Source organism: Spinacia oleracea, chromosome 1 (genome assembly GCF_020520425.1).
Source record: "Spinacia oleracea cultivar Varoflay chromosome 1, BTI_SOV_V1, whole genome shotgun sequence".
In the NCBI taxonomy this organism is placed as follows: domain Eukaryota; kingdom Viridiplantae; phylum Streptophyta; class Magnoliopsida; order Caryophyllales; family Amaranthaceae; genus Spinacia; species Spinacia oleracea.
This window is the reverse complement of record NC_079487.1, coordinates 10060670-10086864: the sequence shown is the minus strand read 5'-3', so window position 1 is coordinate 10086864 and position 26195 is coordinate 10060670. Positions and strand designations below refer to the sequence as shown.

Below are 26195 nucleotides of genomic sequence, written 5' to 3'. Positions count from 1 at the left end.
TTGCTAATAGTCTAGAAACTACTCTTGGTTGATAGGTACGTCTAAGAACTTATTAGGTAAACCTATCTCATTTGCCACAACATAAAAGGACTCCTTACTTATATCGTTGAGTTTCACCAAAACTAACATGTACTCACAATTATTTGTGTACCTTACCCCTTTAGGATCAATAAGTAACACCTCGCTTAGGCGGAAAACTATTACTAAGATTGATGTAAAGGATTATCCAAGTAAGTGTTATTTTGGAATGACACCTTTTAACTCAATTTTAAAGTTTGGAACTTAAGGCTCTTACTATGTTGGTTAGATTTTAAGTGAACTAAAATCCTTAATCATGCAACATAATCAAGCCATAATCTCATGCATAATTAAGACATATTTAAAGCAATAAATAACATAAAACATGCATAAGATATAAATGTGATCTAGTATGGACCGACTTCATCTTGAAGCTTCAACTTCAGACTCCGTCTTGAAAATGGATTGGAAACTCCGTCTTGAATTTCACCATGGGAGGCGCCATTTTCTTCAAATAGGATAAGCTATAATTTAAACTAATTACAACTATTTGATGGTACGCAGACCATATTTAAAGCAATAAAATTTGGTACTTTAGACCAATATTACATTCAAATTAATGGTACGCAGACCATATTTACTATCCTATTTGGGCCATACTAGTCACTTTCAATAACCTGCAAAACAGTACATATTCAATATATACCATTCACCCATTCATTTATCAATGAATGGCCCACATAGCTGGTTAGTAGAACATATTATGCATCACATAAATATTTGCTGCAATTAATCAAGGCTTCCAATAATCTACCAATTATTCAATCCTTATTAATTCTAATCAAGTTGTTTTAACCTTAAAGGAATGTAGACCTAATCAAGAGTTTATGACTAAAATCTCCCACTTAAACCAATAAATTTACATGTTTTACTAATTTTAAACATAAAATTGTATTTCCTAGTCTAACCGGAAACATACAAATTTAATTAAAATTTAAAGCTCACATAAATTATTATTTGAATCCTTTAATTTATTTTCAGTTGAATTAAATAAATAAATTTAAATTTATTCAAGGTTTTAATTTTAGTAAAATAATTAGTATAAATAAAATTTATAATAATTAGATTATTCAAAATTAAATTCCGAGAAAAAAATTAAATTACGAATTTTAAAATTAATTAAAATCGTTTCCGAACTGAAAATTTAAAATTAAATTCAAAGCGCATCAATCGGATGATCGCATGGCAATGCATGCATAAGATATAAATGTGATCGCATGGCACTCGACGGGGCATGCGCGCAGCCTCCTTGCTCGACGCGTTTTGGTCTGCTCGCTGGGCGAGGCAGTGCGCGCTGTGGCGCAGCATCCCTCGCTGCCCACGCGTGCCTGCTCCCTCCTTGTGCCTTGCCTCATAGCCCATCGCCCATGGCTCGCAGCACATACGCCCAGGCAGCCTACTGCCTTGCGCGCATGCCACGCCCGTTGCTCGCTGCATTCGTACCGCATGGGCGACGAGCTCCCTTGCTCGTCGTCGCATGCCCGCACTATACAACACCCCTTAAGGGTAACACGTAGCGTCCATTGCTTTGTGCGTGCAACATTCATGAGCGAATTATATAAAAATTAAAACTTTTTAATTCAAATTTATAGACAAATTAATAAATCATATTAATTTCATAAATTTAGGGCGAAAAATCGAAAATTTATTATTCAATTAATTTCCGATTATCATGGATTCAAATCTAGGTCATAGAAAATTTAAAATTTATCAAAAATATTAAATTGTCAATTAATATTAAATTGTCAATTAATTATGAAAATCAAATCAAATTCTAAATTATTCGAATTTCAACAAATTAATTACAATTACAAATTAGGTTGTATAATTAACAAGCTTAGGCATATAAATTTGTTAAACATATACAGTAGATCAATCAAAGATTCAAGATTTACAAACAAGAATCGCAAATATTTAATTTAACATCTTAAAAGTTACAAATTTTGCGTTCGAAAAACTAAAACCTCCGAAAAGTCATAGTTAGGCTTCGAATTTGGGAATTCTGGGTTCGGCATCAAATCTATGATTTTAGTCAAAATTTTAAAACGCAGTTTACATGCGAAATACACGATAAAATTATACGATTCCGACCATTATTGACTAAAATGCCGAAAATTCTGCGAACATATAATTAAATAATCGCACGAATTTGCAATTAATTACCAAAAATTGAAAATTTCGAATTAATCACCCCTTTAATTCATTGCAAATTTATAAAATTTAACCATGTTAACTAATTATTATGGAATTAATTAGAGGCTCGTGATACCACTGTTAGGTTATGATACATATAAATGAATATAAATCATGCGGAAAAACCATAAAGCCAGGAATCCAAATTAATTGCCACATAACAATTAGCATAATTTAGGACACATACACTTTGTAGCGTGCCCTCCCTAGCTGCGCCCGAATCGAACAAGAACAAGTTTAGGACTCCAAATGTCGTCCCTCCGTAGATAGCCCACAGCACGTTCGGATCCGCCTTAGATTTAATTAACTAGAATTGCACCTAAGGTTCTATGAATATGTTCGAATATTATGGCAAATATTATACTTAGTTTTAATCCTTAAAACTAGATGTATGATTGAAAATTATGTTGTTATAAATTTGTGAATGCCATCACATATTTATAGAGTAGGAATATGGATTTGGAAGTCTACTAGGATTCAAGAATTCTAACTCTATTAGAATTAGAGTTTCCTTAAAACTAGAAATTCAGAAAATTAATCTAATCCTAATCGCTTAAGGATTCGATGCATGCACAAACTCCAACACGCACACGAGCACGGCCCACATGCGAGCAGGCCATGCCCGCGCGCGCACGAGAAGCCCATCGCAGGCTTCGCAGCCCATACGAGCTCGCTGCCTTGCTCGCAGCCCGCGTGCTGTGTCGCAGCCCAAGCGCTGCTTCGCAGCCCACGTTGCTCGCAGCCTTGGCGCGCTGGGCCTGGCCTTGCACTGGGCCTGGCGTGCCTTTGGCTTGCTGTGTTGCGCGCTGGGCTTGCTGGACGTGGGCCTGGCTTCGTGTTGTGCCTTCGTCTATTAAGCTCGTCCGATGCATATTTCGTACGACGTGCTTTCGATTAATTTTCCGATTCCGGAATTCATTTCTGATACGAACAATATTTAACATTTCCGATTCCGGAATTAATTTCCGTTTCGAACAAATATTTAATATTTCCGATTCCGAAATTATTTTCCGATTCCAATAATATTTCCGATTCTGACAATATTTTCGTTTCCGGCAATATTTCCGATTCTGGCAATATTTTCATTTCCGATAATATTTTCTGATACGTACCATGTTTCCGTTTCCGGCAACATCTATGACTTGGATAATATTTATATTTCCGATACGATCCATATTTCCGTTTCCGGCAATATCATCGTTTCCGGAGTATCCATAATTTGCCTTTGACGATTTCAGCTCCCACTGGAACCGAGATCCGTCGATTCCGAATATTCATAAATGGAGTATTTAAATCCTTTAAATACTTGATCCGTTCACGTACTATTTGTGTGACCCTACGGGTTCAGTCAAGAGTAAGCTGTGGATTAATATTATTAATTCCACTTGAACTGAAGCGGCCTCTAGCTAGGCATACAGTTCACTTGATCTCACTGAATTTATTAACTTGTATAATTAATACTGAACCGCATTTATTAGACTTAGCATTGAATGCATACTTGGACCAAGGGCATTATTTCCTTCACAACCACCAATATGAAATTGAACATAACAAAAAAAGATTGCAAAACTCTTCTTGGAACAACGACATTTAGAACCACTCTCACATTTCAAACTCCCACCTTCACCCTTAATAAGACACCTCTTCCTAAGATTCCCGACCAAATGACTGAGGCAAACCGAACAACTGAAAGGAACTCCAACCTAGATTTGTCACACTCCCATCCATACTCAAGGAAAATACAAAGGACCTATTTGATGACGATGACTGAGTACAAGTACTGGACCTATCAAACTTCAAATTTATCCCACTTTCCACCACTCCTAAAAGAATTGTTCATCATTTCAGCTTTGCATTTCATATGTTGCTGAAGTTGCACTCTTTGCAGAATCTGTTGCTGAAACTGTTGCTGCTGCAGCAAACTCAGACCAAAGATACAAGGAATCATCTTCATCTCCACCAAAATAAATTTACTTGTAATTTCTTACTCAACCCACAGTTCATAGAGTACATCACAAAAAAGACCTAACATAATATTAAGTCAACAAAACACAACAAACTGTTGTTGCTAGCGCAACTTAATGCATAGAGATATATTAGCTTAGAACAAAATCAAAGAGTTCCACAGAAACTACATTTTGTAATGACCAAACCGGGGACTGATCGACTCAATGTTCTTTAAATAGTATTGGAGGAAAAAAACATATCTATTTTTAGAACCCTATTAAAGAAGCATAAACACGGAAAGAAAAGAAAAACATGTAATTAAAAGAGATAATGGCAAGCATAATGACATAGCAATTGCGGGGTTTACTTGCTATGTCATTATCTCTTTTAATTACATGTTTCTCATGTTTTAGAACGGGTGATTTTGTTGCTTTGGACAATCTATTGACTTGAGTTAGTGAAGTGCTTAATGCGGCACAAACACTAAGTCGAAAACAAACAACAAACCTCCAATGAAACGCAGAAGCGTCAAAGCTATGAACAACAATAATTGTGGTGAAATAGCAACAAAGTCACAAACATTTTTTTCGATTCGGTTTATTAATTGATGGAATTTTGCATTCATCTGAATCTTTAAGAAAAAATGATAAATTTTAACAGAAAAAATGAAGAACTTACCTACACAAACATGCGGTGAGACTGTGAGAGCAGAGTTGCGGGAAGGAGAAAGGAAGTGATGAAGAAATCCCAAAAGTGAGGAGAGAGAAATCATCGAGTAGAGGAGAGAGAGGAAGCAGAACAAAACCCTAGCTTAGAAGTGAGGAGATAGAAGGAAACTGACCAGGGATGTGGAAGAGGAAAGGAGCGTGGCTGGTAGCTAGCGCTTGGCAGTGCAAGATGACCCAAACCCTGAGGGTAATATGGTATGTAAACTATTATTAAGAATAAGACAAAATAGAAAACAAAGCACAAAATGGGGACATAATGGGAAAAGCACTATTGGGTGAATAATAAATAAAGTACGAGACTTTATAAGTACGTGTTAGGATTTTTACCCACCCCCTCCTATCCATTTGTAAAAAATTCTTTACACCCCTCTTTCTCTTCCCATCACTTATCTCTTTAATCATTCCCCACCACATTCTCTATCAACTATATACCTACATTATTAATATTAGTTATATAATTAAGTTTACTAAAAAAATATACTTATGTTAATTAATGATGTTCAAGTAAATACTAATTATACGTAATAACTAATTATCTTATAAATTATCAATTGAATTTTTAAAAATTAATAAGAAAACTGAAATGGAATAATAATAACTGCTATACGAAATCAGAGAGAGAAATGGAGTTATTTATTTTTTGGTCAAAATATATGAAAATGGGTGTAAATTTATAGATCTCAAAAAATATAACCGTAATCATAATATTACTGCTTTACATCAATGCATCAAGTGAAATTCTCGTACGAAGTATCAAAGAGCTATTTTTCTTCTTTGATAAAGTTACATTACAGAGTATAAAGATGTATATTAAAGAGTTAGTGAAAAATATTTGTTTACAAATTGGTCGAATTCGTACTTGGATTTTATAAATTTTTGATAATTATTATATTATTATATTATTAAATAATATAAAAATATAATTATTAATATAAAAACTAAATAATAATAATTGCTTTATTAATTTATATTTTATTAATATTTACAATCAACTATTATCGATATTCCAATGGTTAAAAATTTAGTAACAATCGAATAACCTTATAAGATCTATTAAGGTCTTATAAGGTCTATTAAGACCTTATAAGATCCTATAAGTTAAATAAAATTTTATAAATAGACCTTATAAGACCCTATAAGTTAAATAAAATTTTATAAGATCTTATAAAAATTCAAATAAATTCTAATAAATTTAGACTTTAGACAATTATAAGTCCTACGGAGTATATAAATTGAGAGAACACACCATAACCCGTACATGGTAATTTAAAACTTGTAATACGGAGTATTGTTTTTGTTTAAATGCAAATTCTTGTCCCCAAAAAGAAGAAAAAACTAACTCGAAAGACGATTGTACCCATTAACGTAAACCCTTGATAATAAACCCTAAAAAGCAATTGCAAAATTCTCCCTCAACCTTCTTCTCTGAGTAAGGATCAACGTCCAACAATGGCGAAGAGCGAAACAATGAAGAAAAACAAGAAGAAATCGAAGAAAGCAGGTGTAAAAAAGGTATCCATGAAGCAAAAATCAGCACCCAAGGATAACCCTTTCGAGACAATTTGGTCCCGCCGCAAATTCGACGTCATCGGCAAAAAACGCAAAGGCGAAGAACGCCGTATTGGCCAAGCTCGTACTCGCGCTATCGATAAGGCAACTCTTCTTTTTTGTTTCAGTTTAATTGAATTTTGAATTTTAATTATAGCTCAAAATTTTAACTTTGTTTTAATTTGGTGAGATTACAGAGGAAGAAGACGTTGCTGGTAGAGTATGAGCAAAGTGGGAAAGCTTCGGTTTTTGTGGATAATCGTATCGGGGAGCAGAATGCTACTCTTGGTGAATTTGACAAGGCCATTTTGCGTTCCCAGCGTGAGCGCCAGGTATGTGCTAGCCTCGAGCCAACCTCGGATTATTTGTTAAACCTCAGAATGTTGTGTATAAGAAAATGCAAGTTCAGACTTTATTCGTAATTTTACTTTTTGTTAGATGATTCTTATATTGTTTTTTAGGTGGGGTTTGGGTTGTGTTCCGGAGTTTGATTGTTAATGTTCAATGATTGAGTGATTGTTGAAAGATTAGTAGGTGTGAGAAGGAAACAGTTAATTTGGAGGTAATCAATAGTCAACTAAACACGCACTAAGTCTTTGATGAAGGTCATTAGGCTATTAAGCTCTAATGGCGGACTACTCTCATGAGATTGGAGCATAGATTTAGAATTTGAATGACAGTATCTAGTTCTGAGTGTCCCTGTTTTCATATAGATTTAGTTGAGGTTATGAAGAAGTCAAGTGGAATATGGGAAATTGACCTTTCTTGTTGCAAGTAATATTACCTCCTTTTCTCTAATCTACACAACTCGATTTTCATGCTTGCCAACGCAGAACTTATGACCATTAATTTCTCTAATTATTATTATATATAAGTAAATTTTTAAAAAGTTGATATCTTGAAAATATATTTTTAGATGAATCCAACAGGAAAACGTGGCTATATTTTCCCAAACATATAAAAATTATAAATCTATCAACATTGGTCAAATTAGAGATTGTGAATACTGTCAAAATGCAAATGTGTGTATTAAAAAGAAATGGAGGAGTAACCCATTGGTTCTTTTGCTTATGTTAAATAATTTCCCCTTGCTATCAAATCTCTATTGCAGATGAAAATAAAAAAGACAAGCAAGTATAATTTATCCGATGAAGAGGAGGATGATCTTGATATCTATGATGGACTAAGGGATGACTATGATGACGAAGTGGAACATGGCAGTGACGAGGATGCAGGTCAAGGTGAGGATGGAAGTATGAAAGTGTTAATTTCTAATGTTTATTAATTCTATGATCATTGCTGATCAAAATTTAGGAACCTTCCTGGGAATTTTGTATTAATGGAACTTGTAAATGTGGAAGCAGATTTCCCTAGTATTAGAAGCTGTGATATACGAAGTACCATATAGTGGGTAAAATGACACATAACAATCATTGATGGAAGAATTTCACGTTAGTATAATGAGCGAAACGTGGTGACAACATTAAGTGTTTGATACTATCATACCTGACATGCATATTTGATCTGCTCCATTTGGACATCTTATGCTCTCAAGAGTCAAGACTTGATTTATGCTTTGCAACAATATAAGAATGGGAATGGTTATTTGGTATTTAGTGGATGAATATGGATATAGATGTTGAAGATATCGAGTTGCTATGTCTATAGAGGTTGTTGAAGACTTGAAGATTACTTACGACCCAACCACCCAAGATTAATAGAATAGAGATAATCTCTAGAGAGGGGAGAACTTTCTGATTCTCTGAACTAGGGTATTTGTGTTTGCAAGTTTTATCTGAACTGTTACTCTGTTAGTAAGCGTGGTGATGTAAATGGTAGCTTTATTAATGCCTTAAAGATTAGAAAGGGGGATGTTGCTACATTCAATTATTTGTCCATTTTAAATGTCACTTAGACTGGGAAGTTGATTGTATTGATTTTTTAAAGAGAAATGAAGTCAATGTAGTGTACTGGACTACTGGAGAGGAAGTGTTAGAAAAAATTGGGTCAGCTGAAGCCGAAGGTGTTGCGTCCTAAGTGCTTAGAAAGGCTTGGGTGAGGCGTGATGAGGCGTTTGGATAGGCGAAGTGTGGCACTCGCTGCAGCGCATCTATACGCATTGGCTGCATATGTCACCAGAGTTCCAGTCTGTCACTTGTTTACACGCATGATCCGTTATTATAAGAAGCATGCCTCACTTTGATGAGACACACACCTCATGCCTATGTTTTGCTCCGAAACTCTAGGACCCTAATTACCTTAGTGCCGCCGAGCCTTTTTAAATACTGAGATAGAGGATGAATTAATTTGTTTGGTGTCTATTTGCTGATAATTATATTGTTCAATAGTTCCGTGAAACATTATTTGCTGTGCTAATTTCTTATCTTTTGCATTCTCATTTTGTGGTTAGTGGTTAGTGGTTGGCTGCTTCTTATTTGCTTTGCTATTTCTCTTTTTTTGTATTCCTATTTTATGATTGCTTGCTTCTTGTTATACTTATCTGTGATAAAGGCTTTTTACAGCAATCATGTGGTTGTGGACTTGTGGTCATTTTTACAGATGAATACTGCAATACTCCGTATAAGCTTTTCTACTTGCTTTACTGATGAAAGTTGTTATTTTCGTTCCCCTGATTCATTCCTTTGTGGTACTTTAATGTGTTTGAGTTTATAGGATCTATTTTGACATATGTTATTAACCTTCTTATTTTTGGGTGTTTTAGACAGTTCTTCCATCTTAAGGCATGGGCGGAAATCAGTGGATGCAAATATAGCCGAGGAGGAAAATGTAAGATGCATGGTTATTGAGTTCCATCTTGTAAATTGTATTTACTTTGATTTTGGTGGACCAGAATACGGAGGCAGTTTAAGAATTTATTTTTTAACGTCGAAGCTATTATTTTTTCTGTAATTGTCTCATTGATGGATACCATCAGACTGCTCTTAGCTGCCATTATACGTCATTGATTTCTGCGTAGATATTAATTAGGATATGCATTACAGGGGCTTGTTGGGTACATGTCTTGTGACTTAAAAGAAATATTGAGCTAATGTAGTCAAGGATATGAAGTAAGGTTAGAGTTACCTTCAGAAACATGGAATTGAGAATTGAGACCACAAGGATGTTTACCGTTGAGTAGTCAAGGTCACTAGTTGGTTACTTGGTGCAAGAATTGAATTCTGTGTAAGGCTAAGTCACCAAGCTATGGCTTTTGTGTTCTTCTGAAGAGAAATTTTATGTAGGTGATACCATGATAGAGTCTTTCCATGTTCACTAGGCCCTCTTAGCTTTGCTTAGTGTGAAAAAAAAAGACCAGAACTTTATGTACCTCTTGACCATATTTAATGTTAAGCTAGAACGAATAAAACAGCTGCGCACTAAGGTGAAGAGAAATTTTATGTAGGTGATACCATGATAGAGTCTTTCCATGTTCACTAGGCCCTCTTAGCTTTGCTTAGTGTGAAAAAAAAAGACCAGAACTTTATGTACCTCTTGACCATATTTAATGTTAAGCTCGAACGAATAAAACAGCTGCGCACTAAGGTGATAGGGGTCTTGCTGCTACCACATTGTGTAAAATTTTAAATTTTCTGAGTGATGTGCGCCTGTAACAAAAAAAGCGCTATACCCAATGGCCTTGTGCCACGTGCTTTTCCATACACCGAGCTAGAACCCCCCCCCCCACAACAAAAAAAACTGTGACTATTTTATGTAATGGGAAGGGACTTGTATAGTTGTATGGATTTGTCTTGAACGATACTTTCATCAGGGTAATTTTTTAAATATTATTTTCAAAATTTATTAAGGAAACAAATCCTTGGCAATGTGCTGAGGAGATGAAAGAGGATTACATAAGCAAACTGTTTCCAAAATTGTAAACGAATCTGTTTGTTTGGTGGTTGTAGCTTTGGGTACTGTTTGTTCCTTTATGAAAAACACTTTATTAGCTCCACATTTTCTTTACATAGCTTACATTTTCTCATCTTTGGAAAAGTTATAGAGACGAAGCAAGAAATGCTCTGGTGCCTGTATCTTGGAGCTTTTACTTTTAATTTTTTTTTTTGACTTGAAAGTCATTTAGCATTTGTTTATGTATCCCTATATTTTACATCTATGTGTGATTTTACGCCCTCTATAAATGGGCTTATAGGTTTTATCTTGTTATGACCATGTAAATTAGATCACTTAAAGGCTTATAGGCTTTAAAAGGAATGTTTTACCCATCTAGTGAATGATAACCTTAGGAGTGCAACAACGCAGGCGAGCAAGTCTTCTTTCTCCGAGTAACTTCTTTGCCTCTCTATTGAATAATTGCAGCATATCTTTGCCTTATCCATTATGCCTTTGTCCTAGATGTATCATTATCAAATATATAGTTTGTGTGCTTTTTGTTTTATTGTTCAAGCAATTGAATTATGCGTATCAAAGTTTTCAGTCTTTCACATTGTAATACTAATAAGAGTGGCTAAATTGCAGAGGCTGAAGAGTAAAAAGGAAGTGATGGAAGAGATCATTCAGAAAAGCAAATTTTTCAAAGTGAGTTTTTTTTTTTTGTTTTTATTTTATGCGCTGAACTTGGTGGTTTTATCTTCCATCTATTGATGCCATAATTTTTTTTATGCTGTTTATATTCGAGGTGTGACATTTGTTTCATGTGGTTTTTAAATTAACTGTCAAAGCTTTTAAAACTGTCCGACAAGGCTTTCGTGCTCAACAATGGAATACAAAAACATTACGGAACTGAACAATTTGACGTTGTTCTGCGAATTTGTTCATGATATATATGAATAGTAAACATGAGGAACTTTATGGAAAGGAGGAAGTATTAGATAAAAAATAATTAAAGAGAAAGATGATTGATTTTTGGATCATGGAATGATTCAGAGATTTTCCTTATTTTTACTGTGTTTGATTTGTCGATGGTTATGACTGGTTTGTCCGATGCCATATAATTTATCATTATTTGGTTGGGTACGTCCGACCCCCCCCCCCTTACCCCGCTTGTTGCGGGAGCCTCTTTGAGGCAATGGGGGTACTGATATATATAGGGGCATTTTAGACTTACATATATGTATCTGACTTTGCTGAATTTCTCATGAATCTTACTAAAAAAGAATAAAAATGTGCAGAGTGGACAAGCCTACACAAGTTAAATGTGACTAGTAGTTAATTACAAAAATAGAGGATGTATAAGATTAGTAGTTAATTAGTAATCTTCTATATCGCTGTGTCCCTCATCTTGTTTCCCGCCTATTTTATTTTTCTACTTACCAGCTTACCACCTCAAGTATTCAAATATCGTTTACTTTAAATGATGAGACTTTTCACTTGTTGTTTAAGTTGGCATAAAAAAGAGCTGGGTCACTTTTAGAGACACATAGTAGGATTGAAGTCCTAGATTTGATAAAGATTACACTTCCTTTATCCCATATTTTCAAGGATAAATTAACAACACTTTAGGATTTCTTCTACTTCAGAATAATTTTTTCAATTCAAGAATGACAATAGAATATTGTTTTTATTGTTAGTTCATCTCCTTATGTTTCATCATTTAACTTGGAGCATGGACATTCCACAATGGAAATCATGTCATCTAAAGTGGAGTGGTGAAATGTGGGATTACCTTCTGATATACGTCTTATCAGATTCACAATATGCAAAAAACAGTGCCATCCTGGATTTCATAACCTTTGACACCGGAATCCACTTAGATTAGTGACCAGAACAGACGGATTAAGGATAGAAACGAGAGATTAAAAGAGGAAGAAGAAGGATTAGGGAAGACCAAGCAAATGTATGACCGAATTAATGTTAATCTAGGTAATTAATAATTACAGCTTCACCAATCTTTTGAGACAAATGGCACTCTCCCAGACTACAGATTACAAATCATTTTCCACAATGTTCAACATAACTTCTCTCTCTTGGGTTTGCTCTATTTATAGAGCTTATACCCTAACCAACTTACTGTCTTCTGCTTCAAGCTACTAACAGCTTAATTATTGTCCTACTCCCTGAGGTCCCCTACCCCGCATATTGGTGCTTAGCAGATTCTCAAACAAATAACTATGGGGATGTCAGTGTATATGTGCCAAAGTCGATTGTGGTTTAAACATGGTGAAGGAGAAATAATTTACTGTTGCTTTTACCATATTTTTCTCTATTCTTTAATGAAACCAAGGTAAAGATCTCCACCAGAACTCATGGATGATTCATGACAGGATGGACTTGATGTTAAAATGTGTATTTGTTTTTGCTGAAAGATAATAACCTAAACCTAATTAACTGAGTTTCAATTGCTTTTAAATTTATGTAAATTTATTTTTAGCTTGGAGGTTATTATGAGATACTTGAAGCTTTTGTCTGGTTCTCAACCTACGAAGAATCATCCCATGATATTGTTCTTTCTGCTAGGAACAAAAAGCGAGGGAAAAAGAAGAAAATGAGAAGCTGGTTGAACAATTGGACAAAGATTTTGAGTCTTTAGTTCACTCAAATGCTTTATCGTCTCTTACTCAACCAAACAAGATGAATGCTTTGAAGGCTCTTGTGAATCCGAACTTTTCAAAAGAGCTCAAAGGGAAAGAGGTTATGTCAGTTTCCAAGGTTTCTAAGCAGGTACTTTCTAGGTTCTGCTGTTTGAATTGTCTTTTGTTTTCCCCTTGTTTTGTTTCCTTGTTTTCTTCCTTTTTTTTAAATAATAATTCTGTTGCGAAAATATATTTATCTAATTATTAGGCGACTGTGTTAGTGAAGCAGTACCATTGACATTCTTTTTATCTGGTTGTTTTCTGGATTCTCTTAAAAGAAAAACAAAAAAGCTGGGGAAATAAGAAGTGTTTTAATTGAATTTCATGAATCTTAGACAAGAGTATTGTTTAAAGATGTAGAGAGGGAGGCAATCTTTCCCTGCTTTGCTTATGATGACACTAAATATGGCTAGTCTTGAAGCCATGAATTCCCCAATTGCTGTTCTGATTAGTTTTTTTTAATAAAAAAATCCCATTGAATATTTTTTCTGGAAATGTTTGTCCTTGTGAGGCACTTATGGATTGCAGAGACTCAGGGTATATGTGATCTTTGATTTGAAATGATATTTTGGTTTTTACCTTCCCCTCAAAAATACTTCTTGAGAAGGAGAACATGAGACCATTTGGTCTTTATCTCGTTTTCAGATTTTCAGCTAACTGAAACATGTAATCTATGTCTTCTGTAGGATGAGCCTGATACTTATGAAAAATTGGTTAGCGAAATGGCATTTGAGATGCGTGCTCGTCCATCAGATAGGACAAAGACTGCGGAGGAGATTGCCGAGGAGGAGAAAGAACGGCTAGAGCGACTTGAGGTACGTTTTCATTTAGTAGCTACAATTTAGCACTCCCTCTGTCTCATCAAATATTTTGTTAATATTGGAAGTTGCGACACAAAACAATTTGAGTCACAAATTCCGAAGTGGAACAAGGGGAGAGGGACTATTATTGCTTTCTTTGTTGTGACTTTGCTTTACAATATCAGTCGGTAAATGGGTAATTTATAGGCCGGTTTCATATGAAATGCATTAATTACCATGTCTGGAAGTTGTAGATTTTTATACTCTTTGTTCGGTCATTTCTCACTATTTTCATCCTACTAAAAAAATTACTCCTTCCGTCCCAAAATGTTCTTTATGTATTCCATTTTGGGTGTCCCAAACTGTTCTTTACATCGAGGGATCTTTCCTTTTATGAACTGATATAAATTGACAACTATACCCTTATTATTCTGTTGTTTTTTGTGCCAATTCTTATTTTTACTTGGTCAAACTTTCTATGTATTAATTTTGTTCACATTATGTTGGAGTATAATTTGTGCTTCTTTAAGATAGCAATCTGTGTGCTTTTCCATTATTGGTTCAAAAGTTAAATCCATTCCAACAACCAATAAGATTGTTTGAACCAATAATGGAAAAGCACACAGATTTTGGAAAAAATGAAAACAAGGATTAATGATGGAATGATTTGCATTAAATTTTTTTTTTTTTTTTTTATACGTTAAACGCGTGCAAAATACCAAACGTAAAGAACATTTTGGGACGGATAGAGTACATGTTACTCCATAGGAAACACTCTTATTGCCAGGAGAAAATTTATCCCCAAACTACCGTTCTATTTACCCACTAGTTGTAGTTATCAATTGTTAAGGGGGCACTGAAGATCCAAATGGGTGCGAACAACATTAAATCAACAAACTGTAATTTAGTTGTCATCAAAACTTACAGTGTGGCATAAGTATCTTATTTTTTGATTTTATTTATTTTAATTATTTTTCTATGTTTGGGATTGCAGTTTGCTATTGATAAAATTTTCTCCTTTTTTTTAATATATTTTTTATATTTGGCTGGAAGTTATTTGTCTAGCCATGGAATATTGTACGAGAGAAGCTTTGATGTGGAACTTATTTACTTTTCGGTGAACATGTAGCGTTAAATATTTAGATTCTTCTTTCTGTATCATAAGTCTCATAGCCAATAATTTTAATTCCAAGGTTCTGCAGTCTGCACTTTAGAGGAATGATATGAAATCTTTAATAAGGATCTGTAGAAATGAAGATTTCTCAATTTTGTTGCTAATGACTGATGATATTATGTGATGAATACTTGTATGAAGATTTTCTATTCTAACTTAATTTTTTCTATACTTTTAGCAAGAGCGGCAGGATAGGATGCGTGCTACTGATGATGCCAGTGAAGAGGATGATGATTCTGAGAGTGATGGCAAGCCATTTGCTAACAAGCATAGTCATGTTTCTGGTGATGACCTGGGTGACTCGTTCACTGTTGATGACAAGTCATTGAATAAAAAGGGGTGGGTTGATGAAATTCTAGAAAGGAATGATACAGAGGATACTGAGGATGAGGATGAAGATAGTAGGAATTCTGATGATTCAGAAGAGAGTGAAGATGATGAGGGAGGGACAGAAGATGAGAAGGATAATGGAAAGGCAGAAACTTTGAAGGACTGGGAACTGAGTGACGATGAAGTTATTGGTACAGATCTGCTCGACGAGGAGGATAAATCAGATGAAGAGGGGGGAGAAGAAGATAATAAAACGCATAGTGAGATGGAGGACAAAAAGAATGAGAGGCTTGCCAATCCTGTCAGAAAGGTGAAAAAGAAAACTGCACTGCTGGATTTAGGTATGGCACAGCGTTCAAGTCTAAAACAAGAACTTCCTTTCAAAATTAATGCTCCAGGAACTATGGAGGAATTACACGCACTGTTTCAAGATCACTCTAATGAAGATATAATCGAAGCAATCAGGAGAATCCGCATATGCAATGCTATACCTCTTGCTGCCGAAAATCGGAAGAAAATGCAAGTAAGAATATCTTAGATTTTTCGTTTAAGCCATTCAGCTTGTTAGTGGTCTAGTTCTGCTTTAAATATCATAGTTGTTGAATCCAAAAGGGATGGATATGGAAATATAGTCCAATGTCTGAACATCTATTTATTGTGAATTGCCTTGTTTCTATAGGATGTTCACTTGAGGTGACGGTCCCGCTGTTTCTTTTCAGGTGTTCTATGGTCTCCTTCTGCAGTATTTTGCTACAATACCAAACAAAGTTCCGTTAAACTTTCAGTTATTGAACTTGCTGGTAAAACCATTGATGGAGATGAGCTCAGAAATTCCATTTTTTTCAGCAATTTGTGCTCGTGAACGTATACAGCGGACTCGTACAAAATTTTCTGGGGATATCAAAGACCCAGGTTTCGAACCACAGACCTGTTTCTAGTTTCTGAGTTTGTTTCTCAATTTATCTTATTTGTTGTCTTGAAAACACTAATGAATTTGCCATGTTCCTTTTTGTTTGAATGTATACAGGAAACAGCTGCTGGCCTTCCATGAAGACCTTGCTTCTGTTGAGACTTTGGTCCATGATATTTCCATGCTCCGATTTCCGTCATGTTGTCATGACACCAGCTTCTTTGTTAATGTGTGAGTATCTGATGCGTTGCCCTGTTCTGTCTGTCCGTGATGCTGCAATTGGGTCTTTCTTATGCTCCATAGTTCTTTTGGTACGTTATATTCATCCCAACACAAATGCAATGTAGCGTACTTTATGTGTTCTTTTACCGTTCATCGGGTTGCAGGTACTCTCTCGGGGTATGTGGACAGTATTATGTCTATATGACGAGTAATGAGTTTACAATTATAAAATGTTTATTTGTTTCATATAACTTGTGTCATGGGGCCAAATACGGAACTGTCTCAAATTATATGAAAGCAACTGTAACAGTTGGAGTTAATTGTATTTATTTATTGATTGATAAGATAACAGATTACAGCCTAATTTTTATTTTATTTTTTAAATTTGCTATATGTTCAACAGAATATCTATGAAGGAAGTTCTTACTGGTCTTAAAATCTAGTTTATCCTTGTTAACATTTGGTCATGTAACAAATTTGATATCGCATGCCAAAGACATACCCATAAACGTTTTCAACGGTGTTTTTGTGTACCTGTGTGGTATACCTAGAACCTGGAAGTGTATGCACATTCATGTTTCCCTGTGGACGTTTTGCTGTTGTTGGCTATCCCCGGTCGATCTGAATATTCTAAGGAGCTATTTCTTACATATTTGATGGGTGTTGTGCATTGGTATTGGAATGATCCTGTTTAGATGTTCAAAGACAAAATGGGAGGAACGCTCTGGCTTTTGACAAGGAGATCTACTTCTTTTTTCCCTTTCTGATAGTATGTTGTGGAAAATAAGACTTTTTGTTTATCATCTGTATTACCCAATTTTAATATTTAAAAGCACAAATTCTAATACTGTCAGAGCAAGATAAGACTTTTTCCGTGACCATTAATTTAGCTGTGTTGAATGCTGAACCTCATTGCTACTTCACCTCTGATATTACAACTAGGATAGAGAGACTACAAAACTAGTACACGTAGATCATCAAAAATTCTATGTGTTTGGCTTATGCTAACTCATACTATGCCTTGATCATCGACAATCTTTGATGTCCTTATATGTCATGTTCCTTTCAATTTTTAATTAATTTTAGTAGGAACCAGTTGTGGCTAAGTTTTTACTGCTTTTTAGTGTTGATAGCTTGACTTTTGTATGCAGGTGACCAAAAACTCTAAGAAGTTCTGTCCCGAAGCTTTAACGTTTCTCAAGGATTTACTACTTGCAGCTACAGTTAAAGATCCACGATGCCCGAAGGACTCTCAGGTTAAAGTGTTTGCTACTGCTCTTAAATTAACAGTGCACTTAGTAGCTGTAGCACATGGTTAATTGCCTGTTATTATGTTAATTGTTGAAATGTGTCTTTTCATTGTGTTGGTCATGATTGTTACCTTGGATTGAGCTGACATTTTCTGCTGTTTTTTATTCAGATGCGTACACAGGACCATAAGCCTCTGTTGTGGATAGGAGAGAGTATAGAGGACATTAAGCCTCTGGACTTCCTCAAGATAATGAACTTGCCTAAAGATTCCTCCTTTTTCAACAGTCATGATTTCAGGTCAGTCTAGCTGATAAATATGATCTATCTTACTCCCACTTCAGTTCACTCAAGTACCCGTGTCAAATCCTCGATACTCCGGCATGGGTATGGACACTTTTGACACTTCATTTGGGTCCAGATCATGCAACTGAACAAAATTGTTCCAATATTCAGCGTTGTCTGGAAAGCTATTAATTGTACATAACTACGCTATTACATCCTCTCTGGTCGTTTTTTGGCTGGGTTTCACAAGCAACAAGTTTCTTCTCTGTTGTGACTTGGTGAATTTCCAATATATATTTTTTTTACTTTACTCAGTACAGGCTGAACTCCATTTGCTTCACCTGCAGAGAACCGTCCTGGATGTAGGTTACATGTATGAAATAGTTTTTCAGGCATTCAAAATGTTATTTGCAACTGGTGGAACTGTGTAAATAAGTCTAGTTCCCCTCATACATACTCTCTGACTCATGCAACAAAGTCGGATAGTGGAGAGAAGTCTAGTACTACTAGTAGAATGTATGATGGATTTAGCGAGATTATCTACCAGAGATAGAGATAGCTAAACAAAGAATTGTGATTTAAGTACCAGTCCGGATCTGTGAAAAATGTTGGGGTTGAGAGGAGAGGTAAGGGAAGTTGTAGGCACTTTGGTCATTTAGATGAAATGTCGGCTCTCTAGATAAATGGTTTGGAATGTAACTTAATGACTGCGTTACGGCGGACCTCATCTTTATACGCGTATTCTTCTGTGGAACAGTTAGCTTGCTTTTGATGTATAATTGTGTAAATTTTCCTTTAAATACGAGTGTATTCTTGGTTTCGATGTTTGTAGTTAACAGTGTGTGTGTGATAAAATGCAGGGCCAGCGTGCTGGTATCAGTGGTGGAGACCCTTAGGGGATTTGTAAACATCTACGGAGAACTTAAAGCTTTCCCTGAAATATTTTCGCCTATAAAAGCATTGATGATTGAAGTTGCAGATCAAAAAAACATGCCTAATCCTTTACAAGAGAAAATAAGAGATGTAGTTGAGCTCATAAAAAAGAAAGCCGATGAATATGATGAACACCGACAACCACTTGAGATGCGGAAACAGAAGCCTGTTCCCATTAAATTACTAAATCCCAAGTTTGAAGAGAAGTAATAATGCCTTTTCTTTCTTACTCACTCTTGGTTTCTTTATCAGCATTATAATTATGAAAGATATTTTCCGCTTTTTTATGTAATAAGCATTTTGTAAGAAACATTTTGTTTGTTTTGCAGTTTCATAAAGGGTAGAGATTATGACCCTGATCGTATTCGAGCTGAGAATAGGAAGATGAAGAAACTCTTAAGAAAAGAAGCACGGGGAGCTGTTAGTGAGTTGAGGAAAGATAACCACTTTCTCCAAGCAGTTAAGGAAAAAGAGAAGCAACGAGTGGACGAAGAGAGAGCAGAGACTTATGGTAAGGCGAGAGCTTTTCTACAAGAACAAGAACATAATTTCAAGTCTGGGCAGCTTGGAAAGGGTCGTAAGAGAAGACGGTAAAACCTCTCTTCAACTGTCAATAAGCTACTTTGTTGGGCAATCACTTCTAGCTTTTAAGTGTTGGTCATCCATCCTCAAGGTACTATTGCCATGGCTATGCTCCAAAAACTCGATTGTCTAAAAGTTATTCAAATCGGGTATGTTGCATATTGGTTCCTCCTGTTTTTAGTTTAGGCCTGCACAATGCATTTTTGTAATCTTTTCTATCAAATTATAGAATCAAAATTGGCATTTCTTTTGTTTTTGTACCTGTTTTTTTTGGGTTGTGCAATTTCTGGGTTTTGCAATTCTTTTTTGGTGGTAATGTAAAAAAGATGTAATTTAAGATTTTCTTTAGTTTTTCTTGATCTATTTTCTTAGTTCTTGGCCATCCGTACTAGGGATTAAAACTGTGAACAAAAATATGCTATTTCATTTCAACAAGTAGGAAATTCAAACTATTTTGCTCCAAGATTAGGGTGAAAAAAATTACTTCACTTTCACTTCAAGTAAGATATGACTGATAAATCAACTAAGGTTTTGAAAATAAAAAGTAGAATCTGGTCAATAATCAACTAATTGATTAATCCTTAATTAACTCGTTAATTGTGGAACCATAAAATAAGCACAGAAAAGGGCATACATTGGATCTCATGCATCACTTTAAAAAATAAGAAAGAAATTAACCAAATTGAGTTGCCGACGACGGGGGTTGTCGTGCAGGTCATCAATTGTCAAATGATGAGAGATGGGTCAAACATTAAAAGCACTTTTTTTTTTTTTTTCAACATCTCAACAACATATATGCCCCATTTATTACAAAAAGATAGATACTCCCTCTGTATTTTAGAAACAGATACACTTTGACCGGCACACAGTTTTAGGAGAGTGTGTTGAATTTATTAAAATAAGATGAAAGTGAGGTAATGGGTAAATTATTTATTATAGTAAAAAGATGATGTGAGTAAGTGTATGGACCACAAGAAAGAGAGAAATATTAATATATTGAAAGTGGAGATCAAAACATGTCAAAAAAGGAAAGTGCATCTATTTTTAAAATACAACCGTTTAAAGAGAATGTATCTCTTTTTAAAATATTGAGGGAGTATTGTAGAAGAAAAATATTAATTTATACTCCCTCCGTATTTATTTAAGAGATACACTTGTTCGGGCACGAGTATTAAGAAAAGAATCTAATGAAATAAATTAATAAAACAAGTGGGGTTGGGTAGATATTTTAATAAGTAAAACAAGTGGGAACCATGTCATTTTAGTGGGTGGGGGTGGGGTGTAGTTATGAAATTATTTGTTTAATAGGGTGGTGGAACATAGAATATATCAGATAGATTATTTAATTAGATGGTGAGATTGATAAGTTACTAAAAATGGCAAGTGTATCTCTTAAATAAATACTGTCGGAAAAGACAAGTGCATCTCTTAAATAAATACGGAGGGAGTATCAATCTATAACAGATACATGGATGACACATGTTATTTCTGGATGTAAATATTTTTCCGCCAAAAATCGTTTGCTTATAATGTATCTTTGTGTTAATTTTTTTAGTTTATTTTCTATCCTTTTATAAAGTGTTTATGTATGACAAAAATATTATTTATAAAATATGGCAATAATAGTTTGCTAAATAATTTTTTGTAATATATTAGTGAAATCAGTATATTAATTAATGAAAATAATATTTCAGTACTTATTTTGGTGAAATTAGCTTATTAAACATGTCAAAAATTTGGCCAAATTAACATATTAAACCTATACTTCGTATTAGATTTAATAAATGATTATTCTTAAGATTTATTAACTATGCGTAGAAATTTTGGACTTTACCATTATACTGAATAGTATATCCTATAAATAATTACTTGTATAAAATTTTCAGGGAAACATATATTTTTCATATTATTCTACTAAAATATACGAGCTATTAACGAGTTATAATTAAGATGTTTGTGAACACTAACGAGTCGAAAACGATAGTGTTCGAGTCGTTTACTGTACGAGCTTTAAATGTTTGTTAAACCTTGTTCATTTTCTTAGTGAACAAGCTATGACCGAGCTTATTCACTAGTTGTCACAAACATATCGCCTCATTTACATCCTTAATCTTAATTGACAATAGACCCGTTAATTCTAAACCAAACTTGAACAAGTGACTTTTTTTTAACAAGTCCAACAAAATGACTTCTCATTTGAATATGATATGATCCGTATAATGATGAGCTTCTGACCCCAAATCCGAACCAAAAGACCCAATTGCTTAACAAGTGACTTTTTTTTTACAAGTCAAAACTTCTCATTTGAATATGATATGAACCGAATAATTATGCAATTCTGATCCAAATTCGAACCAAACGACCCAATTACCGAGCACGGCTACGAAAGGCAACCAAAATAGCGCGTGTTGAGTACCCACCGGCCACCAGGGCACCCGTCCCACCATGAACTTTAAAAGCTCCTCTTTAATCTTTAGTCTGTAGTCTCTCTCATCTCATGTAGACAACACCCCATTCAACCAAAAGGTCCACTCCCCTGTTTTCTGTCTTCTCTTTCCTCTTTCATTTCCCCTTCTTTCCAAAATCTAACACAAACCCATTTCCCCAAATCTCTCATTTTCCAATATCCAAATCCCCAAAATCTTCACATTTCCCCCTAATAAAATCAAATCAACCCCACCACACAAACCCTCCAAATCTCCCCTGTTTTTTTTTTAATTTTATTTTTTGGTTTTCAAAGGAAGCCGCTAGCCATGTCTTCAGATGATGAAGCAGAGGAATACCTCTTCAAGATTGTAATAATTGGAGATTCAGCTGTTGGTAAATCCAATTTGTTATCAAGATATTCTAGAAATGAGTTCAACATGCACTCAAAAGCTACAATTGGTGTGGAATTTCAGACACAAAGTATGGAAATTGAGGGCAAAGAAGTAAAAGCTCAGATTTGGGATACTGCTGGTCAAGAAAGATTTAGGGCTGTTACTTCTGCTTATTACAGAGGTGCTGTTGGTGCGCTCCTTGTTTATGATATTACTCGCAGAACTACCTTTGACAGTATTGGTCGTTGGCTTGATGAGCTCACTAGTAAGTGCTTCAATTTTATTTTTTTATTTTTTTGTTAGTGGTTTTGGTTATTTATTGTGGTCATTGATCTTTGTTATTGATAACTTTTTGATTTTTGGTGGATTCGGTTGGATTTTGATGGGGATTTGTTTCTATGGTTTGTTCAACAGCGTTAGCTTGATTTTTTTGGGTTTGCATTGGTTCCTGGATTAATGAATTTAGTTGAAAGTTGACATCTTTTTGTTGAATGATCTGATTTTTTTTTAAAAATTTTAGTAGAAAAAGTTGTGTAATTTGGGAGATTTGGTTGAATCTTTTCTGGTTTTGGTCATTTATTTGGCTAATTGATCTGAGACTTTGAGAAAGTTCATTTTTCTATGCTTTGTATGAAGATATTGTTCAGCATTGTTTATAATTAGGGATTTGGAAAACAAAGATCTTAATCTGGTTGATTGATTTGTCATTTGGGATTTTCATGGAATTATGTTTATTTTTGGGGTGAGATTTTTCAGTTTTTTTTTTTTGCAGGAATTAATTGGCAAAATGTAAGTAGTTGTGGTAGTTGGCTTTTGCTGATCTTGATTTGTATCTGTAGTGGTTGCCACTTGTCTGCACTTACTGAGTGTAGGTTGGAAAATTATTTGAAAAATGGATGTGGCTTTTACTCTTTGTGTTATGATGAGAAATTAGTTGAACAACATAAACATTAAAAGACCATAATTTTTGTTTACAGCACTAATAGCAACACCTTTATGATAATCCTGTCTGTGCCAATTTGGGACTTGTAGATGAGTAGTGACAGAAGCTGCTTTTGAATTCTCAATTCTGAAACGAGACGAGCTTATTGTTATGATTAGAGATTTCTATGACGTTTTTATCAAATACTCGGTACAAACTAAGAAAATATAAATCTACCGAGATTAGCATTGGATTGAGAGGTGAGGAGCATGAATGCTTGATTGTTACTTGCAGCTTGTATTGGTGTTATGTTATGTCCTATGCCGTCATCTATCTCATATGACCTTTACCTAGTATTGAGGAACCTTTTACACTTTCGGGGTGGTAAAGATCCATGTGATCAATCTTTACTTTAGGAATTTAAGCCATCTTGTATATCTAATGTTTTGCTATTTGTGCACCTTTCTTACTTTTTCATTGTTGATCGAACCTTTCTTACTTAGCTAGTAAGTAATAGTCTTTAGGAATTAGAGGATTTTATCAAATATTTACCATGAGCCTATGGCCATTTACTGGTCTATGCACGCCTTCTAATGCGCAACCTCTATACTCCAATCAACTCCAAAAGACAGCGGACGAAGGCAATAGATAATTAGATATAAGTTTTAGAAGAGAGCAAAGCGAGTATTCCTTGTGAAAATAGGCTCGTTAATTACACCTAAGATTGGGATCTATCTCACCGGCGGGCCTCATTCGACTCTTATCTATAGATTCCATTAACACTAGTACGGTAGTACCCTAACTCTAGTTTCATAATCACGCTATTCTAGCTAGTTGACATTGGTGAAGAATTTTTTGACACTATAGGATACAAGAGGATATAGATTGTTTGGTTGGTGTATTATTTACACGTTAAGCACGAGAAATTCACTTCCCGCCTGGTAGAGGAAATTGCTTATGCACTTACCTATTCCCTTACTCCCTTGGGTAAGTGGAAAACTTACTGTGTTCAACCCAAGTTGTCGGAAATGAAATTCATTAGTGATAAACTCATCGGGCCTAACACAATCCCGTACATGAGAAGAGATTGAGTACATATAAGTGTGACAGGGTTCCATCCTAAAACCAATTGGTGATAGGTGGAGTAGCCCACCAAACTTATATTGTTAGTCAATCTCTCTCTATTTCTTCCATGTGGGACAATTAGTCCCAACTCACATGTGGGTTAATTTTCTCAATAATTAGGAATTAGGATTTGATGATTAGTACATCCTAAGTCTAACCAAATGACCACTAGTTAATCTAAACTGAAATTAGTTTAGAAGTTAATAGAACAAAACATATTTCTTTTGCCAAATATGTGTTTTAAGACTCGACCATATTGTGGTTTCGTGTGCAGCTCATTCTGATACAACAGCAGCGCGAATGCTGGTGGGAAATAAAAAGGACTTGGACGACATAAGGTCAATAAGCATTGAAGAAGGCAAAAGTCTTGCTGAAGAACACGGTCTTTTCTTTATGGAGACATCTGCAAAAGACTCGACCAATGTAAAGACAGCGTTTGAGATGGTAATCAAGGAGATTTACAGCAGTGTGAGCAGGAAAGTACTCAACTCAGACTCTTATAAAGCTCAGTTATCTCTTAATAGAGTAAGCCTTGTTGAAGATGAAAAGAAGCAAAACCAAGGCCTTAGTTCCTGTTGTTCTAGATGAACTTTCGCGCGCATAAAATTGGATGCAACTGAAAGTTTCTGATTTTATCACTGGATCTTTATAATTTTTATATTTTCCTATATCAATATCAAAATTTTGTACTTGAAACATTATAATTTCTAAATCATATTTGAGTGGTATAGTAAAATCATGATATCCCTCTGCCCTAAATTAAGGGGCTGAACTGAATCTGTCTTCAACTTTGTTCTTGCTACATTATGAGGGATCATATTATTGTATATGATCAATTATTCTGATTAAATGGTAGTATATTATATCTTGTTTAGTAGAATCTTTACAAACAGCTAAGGAATGTAAGGGAACCACGTTTTTGTTGGGAATTATTGTGTCAGGTTGGACTCTTTCATTATTCTGTTCTTGCATTATTGAAATTTGAAATAGAGAGAGTTGAGGCGAAGTCATGAATTCATGATCATCCTGTTTTGGAGATAGGCATTTCTTCTGAAAACATTGTCAAACGTGATTAAAAAATTATGTCAATTAAATAAGATAGGAGGAAATATTTCGTATCAAAGTCACATTACTTTGGGATAAGAAAAAATAATCTTGGTTGTATACCTGTACTCCCTCTGTATTTTTTTAGAAGTTACAATTAATACTTCCTATCGTATTTTTCCAATTATTTTTTATTTTCCTATAGGCCCATTTAAATCATAAATCATTCTACTTTTTGGTAACTCTTACATCCCATTTTTTTTATTGCCAATTACTCCACTTTGCATCATTAATTTTTTTTTTGACGGAGAAGAACAATTATTGATCCATTAATAATAAGCCATACGGAATCTACAATGATAAAAAGGATCTGCATACCACAAATTCAAAGAAAATACATAACTGTTACAATCAAATTCAACTATGTTTTCTTAATACTTTTACTAGTCATAGAAATAAAACGGTGCTCTCGCCGCCGGTGTATCAAAATTATTTCCAAAATCCAAAATTGGGTTGAGATTTTTATTCACCACCAAATGACCTCAAGTGTGCAGGTCTGTTGTCGTTGACCTCTAAACACTACATCACGTAATTACGTACACTAATTAATCAGCTTTTAAAAAGCTAATTAACATTTTTGTTTACCTTTGTCCGCCATGCGTATGTTTAATTCATTTTTTTAATATAAAAACACAATATAAATTAAAAATGGAGTAGCGCTTAATTCATGCTTGTGAGACTAAAACATAAAGTTAATATAAGTCTAAGACTTCCCAG

At 34.7% G+C, this 26195-nt stretch overlaps 2 protein-coding genes across 2 annotated transcripts; both read left to right on the top strand.

Annotated features, from left to right (window-relative positions):
* Positions 1 to 6251: 6251 nt before the first annotated feature.
* Positions 6252 to 19856, top strand: LOC110792947 (uncharacterized). The gene is made up of 14 exons (XM_021997767.2): positions 6252 to 6599; positions 6692 to 6826; positions 7606 to 7735; positions 9217 to 9281; positions 10971 to 11030; positions 12909 to 13112; positions 13711 to 13839; positions 15177 to 15851; positions 16048 to 16240; positions 16356 to 16549; positions 17612 to 17716; positions 17881 to 18008; positions 18854 to 19132; positions 19256 to 19856. The coding sequence occupies exons 1-14, from the start codon at positions 6396 to 6398 to the stop codon at positions 19518 to 19520; spliced, it is 2766 nt and encodes a 921-aa protein (XP_021853459.2). The 5' UTR covers positions 6252 to 6395; the 3' UTR covers positions 19521 to 19856.
* Positions 19857 to 21984: 2128 nt separating this feature from the next.
* Positions 21985 to 25254, top strand: LOC110792948 (ras-related protein RABA5d). Its single transcript, XM_021997768.2, has 2 exons — positions 21985 to 22592; positions 24649 to 25254. The coding sequence occupies exons 1-2, from the start codon at positions 22262 to 22264 to the stop codon at positions 24960 to 24962; spliced, it is 645 nt and encodes a 214-aa protein (XP_021853460.1). The 5' UTR covers positions 21985 to 22261; the 3' UTR covers positions 24963 to 25254.
* Positions 25255 to 26195: the final 941 nt, after the last annotated feature.

Excerpts from the sequence above, each read along its gene's own strand:
- LOC110792948 (XM_021997768.2), top strand. The coding sequence starts at position 22,262 with ATGTCTTCAGATGATGAAGCAGAGGAATACCTCTTCAAGATTGTAATA. Across the intron at positions 22,593-24,648 it reads TTGGCTTGATGAGCTCACTA|CTCATTCTGATACAACAGCA; the intron begins GTAAGTGCTTCA and ends TTTCGTGTGCAG.
- LOC110792947 (XM_021997767.2), top strand. The coding sequence starts at position 6,396 with ATGGCGAAGAGCGAAACAATGAAGAAAAACAAGAAGAAATCGAAGAAA. Across the intron at positions 13,113-13,710 it reads TTTCCAAGGTTTCTAAGCAG|GATGAGCCTGATACTTATGA; the intron begins GTACTTTCTAGG and ends TGTCTTCTGTAG. Across the intron at positions 16,241-16,355 it reads TGGGGATATCAAAGACCCAG|GAAACAGCTGCTGGCCTTCC; the intron begins GTTTCGAACCAC and ends GAATGTATACAG.